The sequence below is a fragment of the Vombatus ursinus genome, unplaced genomic scaffold (assembly GCF_900497805.2).
Source record: "Vombatus ursinus unplaced genomic scaffold, bare-nosed wombat genome assembly UNPS02014784.1, whole genome shotgun sequence".
In the NCBI taxonomy this organism is placed as follows: Eukaryota; Metazoa; Chordata; class Mammalia; order Diprotodontia; family Vombatidae; genus Vombatus; species Vombatus ursinus.
Window position 1 is genome coordinate 24,091,556 of NW_020954562.1, and position 21,807 is coordinate 24,113,362.

Genomic DNA, 21,807 nt, shown 5'->3' on the forward strand with positions numbered 1-21,807 from the left:
TGTGTGTGTGTGTGTGTGTGTGTGTGTGTGTGTGTGTGTGTGTGTGTAAAGGAGACACCTTCTTGTTAGAAATATAGCTCCATATTTTAAAATTGTAAGAAATGATTAGTGGCCTCATTTTTGAAATTGTAAATAAGAGAAAGCACCCAAGATGCATAAAATATTACATCAGAGTACAATTCGTTATAGTCTCAGACAGTTATAACAAAGACAGATGACAGCAATATAACTTCTCAAGTGTTCAGGGAAGCCAAAAAGGCAAGTTTGCAATCACTTTAGTCCATTAAGTAATAGCAGGCAAACAGAATGAATTTTTAAGTTTGCATTTTATCCCCAGTGTTCAAACAGATATTCTCTTGCAATCATTCATTCAGAATGCCCCTTGACCTTCTGTCAGATCTGTCATGCCAATTCTTAACCCTAGTACACCCCTTCAGTTCATTCCTGCTATTGGGCTCTAAAATACTTTGGAAGAATGCCTTAAAACCATGGGGATATCTCTCGCTATATATTTAGTGTATATTACTATACACTATTCATTTCAATTGAACCAACACTTCTTTGAAATCAAACCTTTACTCATCTCTTGTCACTTTTCAAATTTCCTTACTTGCTGTTGCCCACACACATCATTCTAATTTCCATCTCTATGCTTTTGAACAAATTATAGATGGAGGAGATACCTAGTGTGCACACCCTCCAATTCCAAGCTCAGATCAAAGGCTTTTACAAATCAATGAATGAATGGGAAGTAAACAAACATTTAAGTGTCTACTATGTGCAATTTGATGAGAATTTTACAAATATTATCTCATTTGATCCTCACAATAACCCTGTAAATTAGGTACTATTATTATTTCCACTTTTCCACTGAGGAAACTAAGGCAGATAGATGTTAAGTGATTTTCCGAGGGTCACACAGTTACTAAATGTCTGAGGCCACGTTTGAACTGAGGTCCTCTTGACTCCAGGCCCAGCACTCTGTCTACTGTGCCATCTAGTTGCTTGAAAGAATGAACAAATGATTTCCGTAACATACTCAACTCAAGAAATATTTAATCAATATCTAATATCGACACAATATTAAATTGAGAATTTTGAGGAAACAAAAGAAGGCTAAGACACCGGGATATTTTCAGGGATAAATATATAGTAGGGGAATTAGAATTGGCTGTCCTCTGCTAACATCTTTGTGGTGGCATGGAAATGACCTTTGGATTTTTCAAAGTGTATGTCAATAGTTGTGAAAATTAGATGGTTAAATTTTTCCTATATTTGGATTATTAAAAACCTCTTTATTCACAATTTGAGAAGCTATAAAAGAAAAGCCATGTGGTAATGTGGTGTAGTGGACAAAGAATTTGCTTCAAAGACAAGATGAGATAAAGTCTTGCCTTTGAAATTTACAGGCTGTGAGACCCTGGGCAAGTCCATCAAGCTCTTCCTACTCTAGGGATCTTACACTATAAGTTGCAGAGTAGGTAAAGACTTTCATAGAAGAAAAAAAAATATCCTCACCCAGGAATTTCTTATACCAATAAAAACAAAATTCCACCTATTTTTCTGTCCCTGAAAAGAATAAACATGCTATTAGAAATGAAGACAATAGACTTTAGAGGAACTATTTTCATGTAGGTAGGTGAAACCATAGGGAAAAATATTCCTGTTTGAGTCTAATTCAGTGCCATAGGTTACTTTCCAGCTAGAAATAATCATTTTTAAATGATCAAATTAAGCTAAAATTACAGTCAGACACACCTTGGGGTAAACAGAATGTAGACCCACTTTCCTTGACCTCATCTGGGGTGAGTTTATCTCAGTCCTGGATTGTTCTATCTTCTTGTCAGAAACTTTGCCCACCTTGAGATACCTTTTCCTTCCCAACACCCCTCCATCTTGATAGCTTCTATTTTTGTTTTTCTCTTTCCCTCTTAGAATGTAAGTCCTTTGAGAGTAAGAACCATCTTCCTTACTTTATTTGTATTCCCAGGATTTAGCATGATACCTGGCATGTATAAAGTACGATCTCTCTGTTTATCAACACATCTGTCTATGATCTATCCACTTCTCTTTCTATCTAATCCATTCCACAGATCAAAGTCAAAAGTCACTGGCTTTGCTCAGGCCTCTCTTTCTTGGGGATGGATCCTCTAAGTTGTGTGCGTGTGTGTGTGTGTGTGTGTGTGTGTGTGTTTCATGATCACTTACAAAAAAAAAAAATTATTTGGATACATAATATCAATGTGTTCTTCCCCCACCACACCAAATAATTAGTCATTTCAAAATAGGATCCTTCCAGAGTTATACAAACTTTCCGATTTAGAACTCCTGAGGTTCACAACTTACATTTAAGCCTCAGAATATCTTAGCATGATGGCAAAATTTCTTATGACAGAATATTCAGACTACCAATCTATGAACTAATGCTCTTGAACTAAGTCAGAGGCGGGGAACCTGCAGCCTCAAGGCCACATAGGGACTTTCCTTGGGTGTGGCCTTTTCACTGAGTCCAAATTTTACAGAACAAATCCTTTTATTAAGGGGATTTTTTCTGTGAAGTTTGGATTCAGTCAAAGGGCCCCACCTGAGGACCTACAGGGACACACGTGGCCTTGAAGACACAAGTTCCCCACTCCTGAACCACGCAACTCTAGTGATTACCTAAAGGAAAGCTGCACAGTTGTTCTAGGGACACTAACAAATAAGCTATAGTGTATGGAAACTTCCCCTTTGTCTGGATGAAGTGGACAATTCAAATAGTTTTTGTATTTAAAATTCCACATCTGTTTTAATGTTTACAAACAACTGAAAAGAAAGTAGGTACTCATAGAATGGGAAATAGCTAAATATATTACGGTATATGAATGTAACATAGTATCACTGCACTAAACAAAATGATGAATAGCGGAAGTTCAGAAAAATATGAATATATGTGTGTATGTGTACATATATATGCATATATACGTATATGTATACTAATACAAAATAAAGAGTTGAAAGAACAATACATAAAATGACTAATAATATAAACTAAAAAGAACAATAAAATGAAACTGATGATCAAGCATGGTCACAGAGAAGAGATGTCAATGTTCATCCTTCTTTCATCAGAGAAGTTTAGGACGTGGAGTGGTGTATGGATGTGAAATATTGCATATAGTTCAAGGGTGGGGAACCTATGGTCTTGAGGAGGCCACATGTGGCCCTCTAGGTCCTTGAGGGTGGCCCTTTGACAGAATCCAAACTTCACTTTGAGGCCACAGGTTCCCCACCCCTAGATATACTGTCATATGCTAGTGTTGTTTCTGTATGTTTTTTTCTTGACCATTAAAATATATATGTATGTGTATACATATATGTACATATATACATATATATCAGAAAATTACTTTATCAGAAAATAAAACTATGAATACAGACACATATATGTTAATAAATTATACTGTAGGAGTAGGAGGTTTGCTAATTGGAAATTCGTGTTCAGGGAAGATAACGGTAACAGAGAAGATACAATTTTACTGAATTCACCAATATAAGAGGATATATTCAGATGATAGTCACAGGGGCAGTAAACCATATGACGGCAGGGAGAAGGAGTCTCTGACTTTTACTCTACTCAGGACTCATCGATGCCATCATGTTTTAGGGCACATATGCTTAAAAATATGTTCCTATCTGAAATATATTGTTTCATTCATGTTATTCAGTAATTTCAGTCATGCCTAGCTCTTTGTGACTCCATTTGGGGTTTTCTTAGCAAAGATACTGGAATAGTTTGCCATTTCCTTCTCAGCTCATTTTACAGATGAGGAAACTAAGGTAAACATGGTTAAGTGACTTGCTCAGGATCATATAGCTAGTAAGAGGCCGCATTTGAACTCAGGTCTTCCTGACTCTGGGCATGGTGCTCTAACCACTGTACCAACTGGATACCTCTTTCCTTCATACAGATGTCAGTAAATGAAAAAAATGTTGATTTTGTTAACTCTAGTTTTGTTTCAGCCATTAATATAGCCTATGACATAATGGGTATATCTGCAGTGTGTATCTCAACTCGGTAAATACTGGATATAGACTTCCTTTCATTCTTTCCCTTCAGTGACTTTTAGTTGGTAATTTGCTTTCTTTTCCCTTTTTCATATACTACAAGGATTTATTCTTTGTTTGTTTGTTTGTTTGTTTTGCAAGGCAATCAGGGTTAAGTGACTTGCCCAGGGTCACACAACTAGTGAGTATCATGTGTCTGAGATTTGAACTCAGATCCTCCTGATTCCAGGGCAGGTGCTCTATCCACTGCGCCATCTAGCTGCCCCTATTGTTCTTTTTGATAAGCTTTTTAAGTTAATCTCACTTTTAGGGAACATGGAAATAAAAATGATACAAACAGAATTTTAAAACTATCAGTTATGATAAATACATGATCATTCAAAGCCAAAGCACTTCAATTTGCTCATGATAACCAATGGTTTTAAGCAAACTGAAATAGAACAACTGGAGCTTGACTCTAGAGAACAATGAAGATAACACAGGAAAATGGTGAAGAATGTCTAAGTATGATATCTTCAAAATACCTATCAAAACATTACCTGGTGGTTGAAACTACACATTAGAAGTTCACTATTATACTATAAATATAGACCTCAAAACTTTTTGGAGATAAAAATCAACAAACTATACTGGAACTGGACCAATTTCACAGATTAAAAATATATCATTTGGATATTGCATCGATTGACACATACTTAATTTCAATTTTTAAGAGATGTTGTCATCCACAATATTCACAATCTTCTAATTCTACATGAAACAAACAAAAAAAAAATCTTCAAAGAATTGGCTGGAGATCTGGCCCATAGGATTAAAATACAAAATATGTTCTATATAATCCCTGTTGTCTGCTGCTGGAGTTTACCTAGGATGCTTTCACTGAGCCTACAGCTTACACCCTAACACTATTATTTAACCAAAGAAAAGCAGTTTTTAATTCACTTGTGCAATAGTCACCAAAGCACTATTTAAAAAAAAAAGTAGTAAAATAGTAACTTGTCCTAGTATCATTTCTATCTATTGCTGTTAGAGAAGAGAGGAGAGAGGAGGAAAAGAGAAGCTCAGTTGCCTTACTGGAACTGGCCAGTTGCGTCCCCAATGGGGTAGGTTGGTCTACTTACAGGTTATGGTTTGTCCTTTGTTCTCACAGAGGACCATGACAAGAGGGGGGTGATGCCATGACATGCAAGTGAATTGGATTTAAGTGAAGGGGTGCCATGCAAAGTCACTAGCCTCACTTTTTCCTATAGAGCCATTTGGATCCAGTGGCAAGATACAGATCAGGATGACTAGAAATGGCCCTGGATGCAGTGGGATGGCCTTTTGTTAATCAAAAGGACGAGAATGAGAGGATTAAAAATAAATGACTCATTTAAACAGTAACTAAATGTTGATCCTAGATTCTTGAAATCAGGTATGCCTGCTGAAGAGAGTATATGCTAGATCAAGGCCTTGTATATCGGCCAGTTCATTACCAGAACATTGACCACAGTAATTACCTACAAGGTATGGGACTGTAATTTGTGTCAATGGAAAGGATACTTCCCCCTCCTTCAAAAAAAACTGTAGAATCACTGAAGTAAATGAAGACATCGTTTTAAAATTATATACCTGCTATCACATTCCAGAAACAATGCAGAGGTAAGGGAAAACTTTAAAAAGTCAAAATCTTTCTGGAAGAAAAGTATACATTAACATGTTTTGAACAAATTTTTGTTCTCCTCAATATGCTTCCCATGAGAACGAAGCAGTTTTGAGACAGCAATGAAATTTCAGGGTACTCATGTAAGTTTTCTGGGTTTTTTTTTCAATTTTATTGATGCTTTTTGGGGGGTATATGCTTTCTAATTAGCATCATTCAGTAATGTCACCATCACTTCCTTCAATAAAAACTCATTAATGAGTATTTTATCCCCCTTTCCAATATGTTTTAATTTTATATTTTAATACCTTTTATTATTCTCTTTACTGCTGTTTTGAAGAAATGCTGTTAACACTGTACTTCTAGTTGAACAAGTGATTCCTAACATTCTTAAATTTCCTTCTCAGAAACACTGACTGTTTTGAAGTATATTGTTGATGCCTTACATTTATAAATATTTACTATATTTCTGTGCAAAGAAACCTATGTTACTTTCTCCTTTGACATGGAGAATGATTAAGAATAAGAATTTTAACTAAAAGTTCTTGAGAGGTGATGTGCAATAATGACAAATGCAGTAGGCCTGCCGTTAAAAAGACTCAAGTTAAAATTTCAGCTCACTCACCTACTGTTAGAGCATGGATAAATCTCTTACCTTTTCTGAATTTCTGAACTTTCCTCATTATGAAAGAAGGATAATAGTGCCTAACGTACTTACCCCATGAGAGACACCATGGTTTCTAGATAAAAAGTTGACCTCTGAGTCAGGAAGATTTTCCCTTATATACCTTGTGAATCAGGGCATGTAATTTAACTTGTCAATGATCTGGCACTCTTAGTAATTATAAGCTGTAGAGAACATCTGCTATCGGCATTCGCAGATGGAGTTTGATTATCAAAAGACCTCTGCACAGTTAAAATGAGGGATCCTGAACCTCTTTCCAACCCTATTGTCTCACAAAAAAAAGCTCCCCCCCAAATTGCTGTGGGTTCAAATTTGATAATTTTTCACTTTGCAAAACATAATTGTGTTATACCAATTTTAGCTATTGCCATTATATTTCAGAGACATATAATAATTGAAATTGAGTTTAACACTGGTTTTTTTCATAATGGGTTTCACTGTTAAGTGACTCAAAGGCAAAACAACTGTAACGTGAATGAAAAATACTAGTTTGCCTGAAAACCATTGTAGTGGGGTTTAAAAAAGAAAAGAAACTGAAAGTTTAAATATTAATCCAAAAATTCAAAACCTTCATGAGTTTATGTACTATAAGTGGAAATTTAGGGATGATAGTATCATAGATTTAGAACTGGAAGGCTCCTAAGAGGCCAGCGGGTTCACTCCTTTGATATACAGGTAAGGAAACTGAGCCCAGAAAAGTTAAGTGATCTGCCAAAGACCCCACAGCTATTAAGTTTCTTAGGCATATCCAGGGTTACCTCTGCTTCAGATGAGACAACGTGTATTGAAAGAACCTCGGCAGATATTAAGGTTTCAGTTGTTAATAATTATACTGATGGTAATGATAACAGATTGTAATATCTTTGATGGCAAGAACTTTCATATTAGCTATCCTTGGGACATGCCAGTTGCTTAATAAATTCTTGTTGATTGATGTGGATGATGATGATGATGATGACAGCCAGGTCTAGATCAGAGTTTTGACAAACAGCCTCAGTATATGTTATTGAAAATATGTGGAAATGCTCTGGGAGGGCAGAGCCAAGATGGCAGAGGGAAAGCAGTGACTTGCTTGAGCCCTCACCTCAAATCCCTCCAAATACCTATAAAAAATGACTCTAAACAAATTCTAAAGCAGCAGAACCCACAAGAAGACAGAGTGAAACAAATTTCCAGCCAAAGACAGCCTGGATGGTTGAAAAAGTGCCACGCAGGGAGAGGAGCGCAGTTTGGCGTGGGTGTGCAGGCCACAGCAAACCTGGAGCAGGCCTCAGAGGAGTGAATCACTAACAGCTGTCATAGTTTCCACACTTCTCAACCCATGAATACCAAAGACAAGTTGGAAGGTCAGTGGGAAAAGTCTGTGACTGCGGTGAGAGAGGAGCTAGGTCTCAGCCACAAGTCTGGAGCACGGCCCAGGGCCACTGCTGTTTCCTGAGCTTCCGGCCCATAGACTGAGGGGGAATTGAGTGGCTGAGCAGAGAGGGATTGAAGGGATCTCTTTGCCAGTGCTGAGGCAACAATTTCTCGCTTTGCCCATGCCTAGATCTGGGTCACAGTTCTGAGGGGCGGTCCTGGGGTGAGGAGGAATGCTGGTGTGGTGGAGCTTGTTGTGGCAGTGGAGAGAAAACACCTCGCCCCTTATCATAGCACCTTGAAAGAACTGAAAATTATCAGGTCCCTAGAAGTATCTCTGAAAACATCTGTACAAACCCCCAAAGCTTGGGACAGTACATTCTCCACATTGGAAGAAGACTCTTACCTTAACAAAGAGTTTAAAACTCAAGTAATTGGCTGGGATCATGAGTAAGCAGTGCAAAAAGAGTCAGACTATATTATCTTACTTTGGTGACAAAGAAGATCAAAACATGCAAGAAGAAAACAATGAAGCCAAAGCTCCTACACCCAAAGCCTCCAAGAAAAATACGAATCAGTCCCAGGCCTTGGAAGAGCTCAAAAGAGATTTTGAGAAGCAGGTAAGAGAAGTAGAGAAAAAACTGAGAGTGATGCAAGAAAATCATGAAAAACAAGACAACAGCTTGCTAAAGGAGACCCAAAAAAATACTGAAGAAAATAACACCTGAAAAAATAGCCTAACCCAAATGGCAAAAGAGGTCCAAAAAGCCAATCTGGAGAAGAATGCCCTGAAAAGCAAAATTGGCCAAATGTAAAAGGAAGTCCAAAAGCTTACTGAAGAAAATACTTCCTTAAAAATTAGAATACAGCAATTGGAAGCTAGTGACTTTATGAGAAATCAAGACAATGTAAAACAAATCCAAAAGAATGAAAAATTAGAAAACAGTGTGAAATATCTTATTGGAAAAACAACTGACCTAGAAAATAGATCCAGGAGAGAGAATTTAAAAATGATTGGACTATGTGAAAGCCATGATCAAAAAAAGAGCCTAGACATCATCTTTCTAGAAATTATCAAGGAAAACTGCCCTGATATTTTAGCACCACAGGGCAAAATAGAAATTGAAAGAATCCACCAATCTCCTCCTGAAAGAGATCCCCAAAGGAAAACTCCTAAGAATATTGTAGCCAAATTCCAGAGTTCTCAGGTCAAGGAAAAAATATTACAAGCAGCCAGAAAGAAACAATTCAAGTATTGTGGAAACACAATCAGGATAACACAAGATTTAGCAGCTTTTACATTAAGGGACCAGAGGACATGGAATATAATATTCTGGAGGGCAAAGGAGATAAGATTATGACCAAGAGTCACCTACCCAGCAAAACTGAGTATAATCCTGCAAGGAAAAATGGTCATTCAGTGAAATAGAGGACTTTCAAGCATTCTTGATGAAAAGACCAGAGCTAAATAGAAGATTTGATTTTCACATACAAGACTAAAGTGGAACATGAAGAGGTAAACAGGAAAGAGAAAATCATAAGAGACTTATTAAGGTTGAACTGCTTACATTCCTGTGTGGAAAGATATTTGTAACTCATGAGACCTTTGTCAGTATTAGGTTAGTTGGAGGGAAAAAAATTATATGTATGTACCTATAAATATAGATAGATAGATAGATAGAGGGCACAGGGTGAGTTGAAGATGAAGGGGTCATATCTGGAGAATAAAATTAAGGGGTGAGAGAGAATTATACTAGCAGAAGGAGAAAGGGAGGGGTAGAATGGAGTAAATTATCTCACAAAAAAAAACAGAAAAGAAAAGGCTCTTACAGTGGAGGAGAAATGGGGAAAGGTGAGAGGGAATGAGTGAATCTTATTCTCATAGGATTTGACTTGAGGGAGTAACATACACACTCAATTGGTTATGGAAATCTGACTTACCTTACAGGAAAATAGGGGGGAAGGAGACAAGAGAGTAGGGGGATGATAGAGAGGAGGGCAGATTGGGAAAGGGGGTAATCAGAAGCAAATACTTCTGAGGAGGGACAGGATCAATAGAAAGAATAGAATAAATGGGAGGGTGGGATAGGATTAAGGGAAATAGAGTTAGTATTTCACAGCATGTCTACTATGGAAGTGTTTTGCATATCTACACATATATAACCTATATTTAGTTGCTTGCCTTATCAATGAGGGTGGGTGGGGAGGCAGGAAAAGAGAAAATTTGGAACCCAAAGTTTTAAAAACACATGTTTAAAAAAAATGTTTTCACATGCAACTGGGAAGTAAGAAATAACAGGAAATGGGGTACAGAAATCCATCCTGCCCTACAGGAAAACTGAAGGAGAAGGGGATAAGAGAAGGGGGGGAGAGATAGAAGGGAAGGCAGACGAGGGGAAGTGATATTCAGAATGCATGCCATCCTGGGGTGGGGGGAGGGGCGAGATGCAGTGAAAATTTTGAACTCAAAATCTTGTGGAAGTAAATGTTGAAAACAAAAAAAAAATAAGAATTACCATAAAAAAAAGAAAAAAAGAAAAAAATGCTCTGGGCCACAGTGGGAGGACTTACAAGTCTGCTTACATAAAAAGAACTAATAGATTGTTTTGCCATCACTTCGAAAAATTATGAAACTGTACTCTTAAATATGTATGTATAATAATATGTAAAATAAATAGTGTGAATTACATCCTTGAGCCAACTTAGTAACAACAGGTTGTAGATTAAGAGATTTTATTTTGCTTTAGTGGTTAATATGCAATACAAATATTTGTTAATCAGGAGGCTTACAGTGGCCAGCATTTTTCTGGGGGTTTTGAATCAACTATCATGTATTTGAAGTACGTAACACCCCAGAATGTGGTTTATTCTAAATTTGTAAATGCTTGATTTCTGCTCTAAGATTAATTTAAACTAGCAAGGCCTTATATATTATTATAATAGTTTGGGAACAACAATAACAACCTAGCCCTAAGATGTGATCAGTATAATTTTGCTATTTGAAGTAAAATCTCTTGGAACTCTAAAAAAAAAAAAGTGACTATTTCTACCACTATCCAAATCAGATTATTGCACCTTGCTGCACAGGTGGATCTAGTTCTGAACATATCTGACACCTGGAGAAAAAAGCTGCAAATGATAGGGTTGTGTTAAAAGATAAGGAAAGATATTTGTTCACACACACATACACACACACACACATCTAACCTTGTGCTTTGTTTTCTGTATTAGATTGGCATCTTTATTCCTCTAATACATCAATGGAAAATGAATGTGGGAAAACAAATTATCTAGCAAAATGGAATCATATTATAATACCATGTCCTATTCCTCTACTTCTCAGTTTAGAGGTGAGAGAGATACAGACAGACAGAGAGAGACAGAGACAGAGAGAGAGACAGAGAGAGCGAGAGATGAAGACAGAGGAAGAGACAGTAACAGAGATGAAGATAGAGGAAAGGACATCAACAGAGATGAAGACAGAGACTGCAATAGAGAGAAACACATAGAGATAAGAGAGACATAATCATACAGAGAGCTTGAGACAACAGAGAATTTAAAGATACAGAGACAAAGAAACAGACAGAATACTATTTTAGAAACATATTGTGCATCTAAAATGGTAACCTTTTTCTCTCCTCTGATAGGGACTTTCAAACTTGCCATCTGCAAGAACCATTAACTTGTATGCTAGCACTAAAAGCCTAGTTGAACAATCAGGTAACCAAACCGTTGAGCTAATCACTGGTGTGGGAAGTCCAGCATTCAGGTTTCCTTTTATGGTAGAACAATATTCCCATTGGTCCAGTTACAAGTCAAGGAATGTTACTGATTGGTTGTGTACTCTATGACGTCCTGAAGAGATACATAAGAAATCCTAGAATCTTGAAGGCTAAAGTTCCTCCAAGCAAAGCCTTCCTTAGAAAGGTAATAATCTTTTTTTTCCTTTCAGTTTGGCTATTCCCTTTATTTGATCTGCTGTTTTTCCCAATTGCTGGATAGAATCCACTCTGGGCTTTCTAGGAACCCAGGCTGAGAAATTCCCCTCTCCCCTAAATGATGGGGAAGAAAATTATGTATTACATGATTTATAGCTGTGGTTCAAATTACACTCTCCAAGCTCAGCCAAGGAACATACTGTAAAAATACCCTTTATGATACTCAGTACACACTGTCCATGGCATGGACATTCTGGAGCCACATTATGATTGTGCTTGGCTTCTGACAGTCATAGATGCTTTAGGATTCTATCATATAAATAAGTTGATAAAAAGTTTCATGTAAATTGAGGTATTCAATTACTAAATTTAAAAAAAAAAAGCATTACTTTCCTGAATACATTTTTACTGTAGGAAGGAAAGGGATGAATTAAGTAAAGTGAGGTAAAAATTGATTCAATATTGTTTAAAAAAAATTAGCTTTTATTGTAATCCCTGGCATTTCCCATAAGCAGACATTCCAGTTCAGGTGTATTAACCTTAACTGCACAAATAACATGAATTTCTATATGACATTTTACTGGCAATATAAATTTGAAGATGTAGCTTGAAATGGTCTAAAAGTAAAATTTAAAAAGTCAATCTGATTATTAAAAACCACAAACTTAAAGAAAAATATATTTCCTAATGATGTATTAATAAGAATATTTAATGTCCATACCAAATTTTAAAAAAATCATTATCCAGAGTGATTCCAGAGTGATTATTCATGAAAGAAGTGATTCACCCTGAGGGTTTTTTGAGGATGAAGTAATCAGAGAATTCTGCACTCTTCTTATCAGATCAAACTGAGATCCTTCTGTCCTTAAATCTTTATTCACTTTTTTTTTTACAGTAGAGACATATAAAGTAAAATCCATGTATTTACTTCAACCTAGTGTTAAAATTGTCAAATATTTTAACTTATGGTTATCTATGCGCATATAAAAATATCTTTGTTCCACAGGAAGCCTACTTCTTGGTGAGATGCAGCCCCACATTTCTATGAGAGTTAGCATCAGAAAAGATCATAAAAGTTATTTGAGAGCAGGAATATTTTCAGCTTTTTATATTTGTATTCTTGGTCCTTGCATAGCCTTGTAAACAGTTGTTCAGTTGTTTTCAGATGTGGTGGACTCTTTGTGACCCCGTTTGGGATTTTCTTGGCAAAGATACTAGAGTGCTTTACCATTTCCTTCTCCAATTCATTTTACAAATGAGGAAACTGAGACAAAGAGGGTGAAGGGATTTGTCCAGGGTTCTACAGCTAGTAAGTATCTGAGGCCAGATTTTAACTCAGGAAGATGAGTCTTCCTGACTCCAGGTCTGGCAATCTGTCCACTGTGTCACAGAACTACCTAACTTGTAAATAACAGGTACTTAAAAATAATTGTTGATTTGATATGAAAATGTATGATTTCTGTGGTTACTCATTTCCACAAAACTTTCCTCCAAGTGTGAATATTTATGGTAAACATTTCTGATTAAATATAGGGTGGGAAATACTTTTGAGACATTTTTAGGGGGGGATATAAGAAGAATGTTTGAAGAGAAAAGTAGAAAAATGAAGAAATATAAAGGAGAAAATATCGCATTAAAAAGTAAATTTATTCAGAGTTGCCTAGAGTGATCAGGGTAAAAATAAACACACACACACACACACACACACACACACACACACACACACACATTCAAAGGAGACACAAAGGTAACAAAGGAAGACGATGGAACTCAGTGGAAGATTATAATTTCATAAATCCCCACGGGGGAAAAAATCCCTAAGTCAAAATGAAAATTCAGGGGATTCAAAAATTGTTAAATACCTACTACTGCAAGACAACAAATATTGTCAAATTTAAAAGAACTTCTTATTTAATTTACTTTTCAAAGATATTATCATGTTCAAATACATTGGTTAATATTAGAGAGACTAGAATATAAGAAAAATGCACACCTTGTTTCTTCCATATGTAAAGGAAATAGGGATAGTAGAATGAAAATGTTTATTTCAATGTAAAATTATTTTATTTTAGAAAACTGAATATCTGTAATTATATATATATATATAGTTCAAGAAGTCATGATTGATAATCGTAGTGACAGACAAATTAACTAGACAAGGTCATAAGTCAACTTTACTAAAGTTCCATTGCCGTTGAGAAGGTTTTAATTGACCACTTTCAAGGTTTAATATCTGTAAAAAACTGAATATTTCTTATTTTTTTTAAATCAGCAACTGTTTGACAAAAAAAAAACCAGGTATGGAGACTTTGTACATTGCCTAAAAAGTTACGTTCTGTGATAATCAAGCCACAAACACTTACTAATTCCCTACTGTGAGCCAGGTACACTAAACACTGAGGTATCATTTTCCTACTCTGTTTCAAGGAATACGAAAAGGGTTCATTTATTTACAACTCATTTAAAAATTCTCATTGATCACTATTCTAAGACACTAAAGAAAATACCTATTGCAAAAATGCAGCGAACTGGGCAAAATAGTTTGTTTTGTGGGCTTGTTCCATATCCCTTTACATGGAGGCTGTAACGGGTAAAGTGATACCAATGAAAATTACCATGATTTGAACACTAAATGTATTAACAGGCTTCATGGGGTTGTTCAAAACAAAGTTAAATAACTATTCCCAGGCATGTGATATAAGGGATTTTGGGGGGGGTCCAGGTTGTTTGATAGGATCTATTTCAACTCTCACATTCTCTGATTCTGTGATTTTAAAATACTGACTGGGCTATATATTTCCTAATATCCCTTTCAACACAGAAATTACTTATGATTCTGTGCAGATTGAAAAAAAAAAGGTCTAGAATGATTATCACAAGGTTCAAGTTTGCAACACTGAAAGGATCAGGGGGTAAAATCTGAGGGGTACAATTATTTGTGGCCAAGGAAGAACTTACACTAAGTGTTTGCTTTTCTGTGAAGACTGAAGAGTTTAAATTGGAAAAGAGGAGAGCAAAGCTAAGTACTTTATATCCATGGTCAACATGGAGATTCAAGGTAAATAATAATTTTAACAGGTACTTTTACCTATCTATGGCAGAATTCATGATTGAAAAGACACAATCCTTCAAACAGAAATAGAGTTGATGCTAAATGGTCCACCACTGAGCCATAGAATACTTCAAATCCAGTTGCTATCTGGCCACATGCTTTAAGTATACATCTTGCAAAGGGCAACAGAACACTTTTGCATTTACTGTTTATTTCCACAATAAAGTCAATTTTTTTATATTATAAAGTGGATAAGATGCTTATAGGAAGGTCTTATTTCCTATTGTTGATGAGCCCCTAGGGTGAAACTCAGTTGATTTTTTTTTTTGGCCTGTATTTGAACAATACAGAACATCCAGGATTATTACCTCTTACATATTTTGCACATACACATTTATCATTTTCATACACCAAGTATTGTTTAATATTTACTGTGTACTCACAGTGTATACTATATACATCCTTACCCCCAAACATAGATGTTTGAAATTATTTTTGAAATATCCTTCTGGTTTAAATGCTAAGTTTTGGTATTTTATTGTCTTTGATTTATTAATTTAAAGGAAAAAATGAAGCTACGTCAGAAATCCATGGTGCCTGTGTATTGTTAAATTAATACGATTACAATTGCATTGATTTTTTTTCAGGCAAACTTAAAGCACTTAACAGCTGTTGCAAGATGAAAATTCATATGTAATGATACATGTTTCCATGGTTTGTTGTTATTACTATTATTACTAGTAACAACAATAATGATGATGATGATAAACATAACAGCTGAGATATACATAAGGAAGCATAAGTTTCCCCTTCCCTTTTTGCATTACAAGCATCTGAACTAAAAGCAGTTACCCACTTTGTTTCTATCCTACCTGGATTTCTGTGCTTTCTAGAGGAAACATAATAATTTAGATGTCCTCATCCAGGTACACATACACATACACATATGTTTGTCTCAGAACTTCTTTACGTGTTTAAAAATTGTTGGAGGGTAGAGCCAAGATGATGGCATACACACTAGGATCTAGCTAAACTCTCCCAATATTCCCCTCTAAACAACTTTAAAACAGCATTTAATTTAAATTTTAGAGCATCAGAGGCAACAAAAGTTTAGAAAGAGACATTTTTTTATCCTAAGACAACTTGGTAGGTTCATAGGAGAGGTTTGTAACACCAGGGTGCGTGCAGGCTCACAGCTTGGTAGGAGCACCAGAAGTAGACCTTGGAGGCATCCTCAGCAGCAGCAGCAGCAGCAGCAGCGGCGGCACATTTAGGAGCTCTCAGCACAAAGACAGCAAGAGAATCTGACAATTGGTCAGAAAGAGACCACAGGAGACCTTTTGCTGACAGTAGGTATAGCTAGCACTGACTGGCAAGTCTATTGCCCATAAACAGTTCTGGATCACATTTCTAGAACATAGAGAAATGTTTGTGATCAGTCATAAAGGAGCAGGAGCCCTGGTCAGAGCTCCAGGGCCAAGGGGAGGGCTAGTGTTTGTGGCTGCAAGGACAGCAGGGAACCTGGTCACAGTTTGAGGGCCAACAGGAGCACTATTACTTGTGGCTACAGAGAAGAAGGTATAAAAACCAGAGTACAGACCAGGAGAGCATTGATCACCCCTCTCTCTGGAACAAACCACCTTCAAAGAATTGACAACCTGTGGACTGCCAGAATGAGCTTTGAAAACAGAAGCACAAAAAAGCCTGAAGCTTGGCACAGTGTCTCCCCACCCCAAAGTGAGCAGATTCAAGGTCAAGAAATAGTCTGAGAAAATGAGCAAATTTCCAAAAAAAAAAAAACTTAACCATAAAAAGCCATAAACAATCCTCAGAGGAAAAAAAAAAGCAACTGCTAATTGGGCCGCAGCACAACAAGAATTCCTGAAAAACTTAAAGAAAGAGATAAGCGTGGAAAAGGAAAAATTGGGAAAAGAAATGAGAGTGATACAAGAAAATTATGAAAAGAGAATTAACAACTTTGTAAAAGAGGCAGAAAAATACTTTAAAAATATAATAAAATAAAAATAAAATTGGCCAAATGGTAAAAGAGACACAAAAATCCACTGAGTACAAAAACTAACTGAACAATGCCTCAAAATGCAGAACTGGTCAAATGGAAAAAAAAACACAAATGTGAAAAGGACCAGATCATTTTGTACAGTAACATCAACGTCATAATGATGATCAACTATGAAAGACATGGCTTTTCTGATTAATACAATGATCCAAGACAATTCCAAAGAACAAGTGGAGAAAAAAAAATGTGTTATCCACCTTCAGAAAAAGAAATGCTGAACTCTGAGGGCAAACTGAAGTATAATTTCCTCACTTTTAATTCCTGCTTTTTGTGACATGGCTACTATGGAAATACGTTTCGCATGATTTCACATGTATAAATGATATCATGTTGTTTGCTTTCCTCAGGGAAGGTTGGGAAGAAGAGAATCTGTAACTCAAAATATCAAAAGAAAAGAACGTTAAAAATACATAATAAATTAAAAAAAATTGAGGGCTCTCCAAAGAGAATTTGTTTATGTAGATTATGTATCTATCAATGTTCATGATTATCAAGAATTAAAACATATTAGCATTTTTTAAAAATTGTTTTGACCTTGTATATCCCCTGAAAATGTCTCTGGATGCTTAGAGGTCCCTGGACCACACTTTCAGAGCTGCTATCAGGAGTAATCATAGAATAGGAAAATATAACTCTGCTCCACCCTTGATATAATTCCCAGATACTGATCTCCACCAATAAGAAGAGAGTCACATACCAGCTGGGTTTGGAACGAGAGTTAACAGAAGACAATCTGGTGGAGACAGCAGAAAGGCCCCTCTCGAACCTTGAGGCATTTGGGGAAATGTTGAATATGTAGAAAACATGCTATCTGAGAACTAGCAGAGAATAGGAACAAAACACAGAGGGCCAAGAATGGCTTACTCTAGTAAGAAAACTGGACAATCAATAGAGCAGGCCACCTAGAAGGAGATTACCACAACACCAAAAAAGGCTCTTGGTGTAGGGTGGAGCTATGGGACCTATTGTAAAGAATAGGAGTGAATAGCCTGGAAATTTACATGAGGAGTCTTAGAAGAGTTAAACACTGATTTTACTTTTAGTGTGATCCCTCTTTAATTTAGTTGCTCAAGAACTTGTATTATTTTTTAGGAAGAAGGATCTATTACCTAAGGAATAGTAGAGAAAGAGTACAGAAGGAGAACTAAACAGAGGTAAGTACTTAAGCAATGAGAACAAAGTAGCGATTGCCATGAGGCAAAAACAAGGTTGGCAAGAAAGACCGTGACATCAGGTGGCAGTTAAAGAATCATCCTGGGGAAAGATAATTTCAGAAATATATCAGAGTTTATGCAGGGCCAGACATTAATGATATGAGTGCAGGGGGAGAGGAGGGATCCTGGAGGGGAGGGAAGGAACATGGGTTTAGGTTCAACCATGTCTAAAAACCAGAGAATGGCTATATTGGGGAAAGAAAATTGTTTAGCTCACAGAGAAGTGAACCATACTGTCTCTTTTTGCTGAAGCTTCATTCACAAAACATGTGATTCCTTAATGTCTGTGCAGTACTTTGGAAGAAATGCCCCCAGCCAAAAAAGTCAAGAGTCTCATTTGATTTTCTATGGGTTTAGTTCATGCGTGTGTGTGTGTGTGTGTGTGTGTGTGTGTGTGTGTGTTTTCTACATAAATAAAACCTGTCAGATGTAGCTGATGGGTTAGTTTGATTTTCTAAACGTTTTTTTTTTAAATCTTTGTTATGAGGAAAGGCTTGGTGGCTCTGTGGGGGTGATGAGAATGGGATCTAGACCCCAAAAAGGAAAGACCCTGGACTTTCACACATGATCAAATCTCTGGAGTTCCCCTGAGGCTATAATCCCATCAACTGGCCTTTCATTGTGGCTATACCCAATCTCCTAATTCTCTGCTACCCTTAACCTAGTTTAGCCCTCCATTGTCTCATCTCCCTCTGGCCCCAGGCCGTTTCCCACCCTTAATCCTAGCTCGGCTCCATTCTCCCTTGGCCACTTGGTCCAGGTCCTAGACATCCTGCTCACCCCAGTTTACTGGCCACTCCCATCCAGAGCCTCCTTAGACCCCTCCTCCAGTCACCCCAAACTACTTGGCCACTCCTAGATCCCTCCCAGAGTCTTTCTGTATATAAATTCCACCTTGTCTCTATTAAGGTTCTCAGATTCTTATAATCTAGCCACTGCTCAGATTCCTTAAGAAGTTAGCCAATAGATCACTAATGTTCAGATTCCTTAAGAATCTGGCCAATATGACAGATGTTCTAATAAACCTTGTCTTTGGCTGAAAGAAGATTTGGGGAGAATTCTTTCAGGCAGGATCCGCGTGTTGTGATTTTGGGGTTCCAGCCCACCTCCACTCCTAAACCTCTATTGGGGGGTGTACTTAGAAATGAATGTGATATAAAAACTCAATCTTCAATTACAAAATTATACCCTCCCCCCCACAAAAAAAAGGCAGCGTATGGGGAGTATGTGATAACAGAAAATTTCTTTAAAGTGTTTTTTTTCAAGGTTTTTGTTACTTAAAGTGACTAAACTGTGAGTGGTTGATTCACTTATGGAAACCAATGTTGTTCCTAGAATATTACAAATAAGGATAACAAACCCACATTGTACTGCTGTTGCTTTGGCAGTGATGCAGTGAGTGAGTGAGAAGGCACTAATTCTGTCAGCTGATGATAAAATGTGGTGGGAAACTTATATGCAGACAAATAGCCATAAAATGCCCACAACCACTAAAGAGTAAAGCAGGAACTGCCCCTGTCTACTTTGCTTTTGGGCCCTATGTTTTTAAGGTTGCTTCTGACATGCGCTTTAACTTGATGTCATTTTTATAAAAATGCCCAGTGGTAGAGGAAATACACACTAAAATTTCCTCTTTGCCCCTCCTCATTTCTCAAAGGATGGCAATGTGTGGAACCTCACTTTCTTATGATGCTGGTTCAATGAGGGTCAAATATCAAGGACTACCTACTAAGCACATCCTTTGTATAGCATGTGCACTTTAAAAGTAGTCTGAGAGTCAAAGACAAGTAGATCCCAGGACTTCCTGACTCCAATGTATTAAACCACATATGACTTTCCATTGGATCATAAGTTAATTAAAAGCAAATTTCCGTTTCATAAGTTCTTCTCTGAAATGAATAGCAAGTTGTTTTTACATAACTAAACAAAACTTTTATAGAACCATTTTAACATTTTTCAGTAAAATTGATCAGTTGTGCTACTCTTTTATATAGCAACATAAAACCACAAAACAGCCAGCATTTAAAAAAAAATCATATCATGACTTTCAAAGACTGATTTTTGACTTATTACAAATTAAGAAGATAAAGTCTCTGATCATCTGGCAGACAGCTAACAAGGATCAAACGCCCCATGTATCTCAAGGTTAGTACTAGAATGAAATTCATCACGTGAAGCAAAATCTCCTTTTCTTTCCCCCTTGTACTTACATTGATGTCTTCCAAATCTAAGTTATTTAGAACCACATGATTACGCTTCCAAATGATGGGAGGTCTCAGGGCTCCCTGAATAGCACAGGTTAGAACAGCACTCTGGCCAACTGTTGCTGCCGTGATGCTCAGTTTCTGATCCTCGGGTAGACTCAATTGGATAACCTCTGTAAAAAAAAAAAAGATACAGTGTTGTCAGTTTTAATGAGCCTATGGTTCTACAAGGTTAATTAGTGCAGAGTTTATGAATACTAGTAATTAAGCACCTTAATTTGAATTAAAGGGAAAAGGCTTCAAACAAAATATAGTAATAATAGATAGTTTCCTAAAGGTCAGTATGACACTCTAATTTAGTTGATTGACAAACTTCATCGTGAAGCAGAGAACTAGTCAACGAGAAATGCATTTCAGATATATAGAGTTATAATAAGCCTGATAGATTGTACTCAATAGAGACATAAATTATTTAACTGCCAAATCGACATGTTAGTGTGTTATCCACATTGAAATCAAAATGATGTTATTTATTCACTGTTAGATTTATACTGTAGTAAGGTGAGATCATTGCTGGCTGGCTTAGTGAATACTGCTGTAAGTGAGTGAATAAAATGCTTCATGATGCTGGGAAGCACAAATCTACTTAAAGGGAATAAAAGGTGTTTGGGAAATCAAAGGAGAAAAGGATAGATTTTATTTGCCAAATAGTCATTAAAGCCAGCTCTTTGGTTCAATCCTACTTCAGTCGCTTTTGAGAAAGTCTCTCTGTTCCACAAATTTTATAACTCCATAACACATATCATATTTTTGCCCTTCCACTATGATCTTTCTGACCAATATGTCTCCATATTGCTGCTCTGTTAAGTAATGTGAAACTGGGTTCCCTTTGCTAAGATAACAGAGGAAACAATACAAATATCCTTGTCCTCAGCAATCAATACTCAAATGAACTTGTGATCTGATTGAAGTAAATATTCCCTTTGCTGATAAAGATGGCAACTTACCTTTGCCTAACCACATTATGTCACTTTTGCCCATGTTTTCCCAAAAGTGTTCCACCTGACATTCTAGATTTTTCCTTGTTTTTGTTTTTGACATACAGAAGAAACCAGTGTAGTACATGGGATACCCATTGGTTAACCTTAGCTCTTGCTACACAAATTGTCTATCTTATTTTTCTTTGATTACAGCCTCACTCTGGCTCTCTTTCATAGTTGACTGTATATACCGTTTTACAGCATACTTATATTCATCCCACTCCTCTCCGTTGAAAACTTAGTAATAATTATTTTTAATTCTTTGAAGACTGTTATTCCATGAATTTCATTCAAACATCACCACCAGCAATAGAATAATGATATTAGAAATATAAGTTTTCTTTAGAGAGAAATCAAGAACTTTCTATTTTTCCCTATAACAATCAAGATTGTTCTATTTCACCTGATTACCTAATTAATTTCACCTGATCACCTAATTAATTATTAATCATCAGTAGTGTACTCTAATACACACATAAACACTGTCTCCCTCTATCTCCCCTATACACACACACACACACACACACACACACACACACACACACACACACA

At 36.5% G+C, this 21,807-nt stretch overlaps 1 protein-coding gene across 3 annotated transcripts in view; it reads right to left on the reverse strand.

Moving 5' to 3' along the window:
* The window catches only part of FSTL5 (follistatin like 5), an 856,262-nt gene that overhangs the window by 241,527 nt on the left and 592,928 nt on the right, over positions 1-21,807 (reverse strand). For all 3 annotated transcript variants that reach the window (XM_027866922.1, XM_027866921.1, XM_027866920.1), the window contains exon 6: positions 20,222-20,388. In XM_027866922.1, coding sequence (XP_027722723.1) covers positions 20,222-20,388 — 167 coding nt within the window. The remainder of the gene's footprint in view (positions 1-20,221; positions 20,389-21,807) is intronic.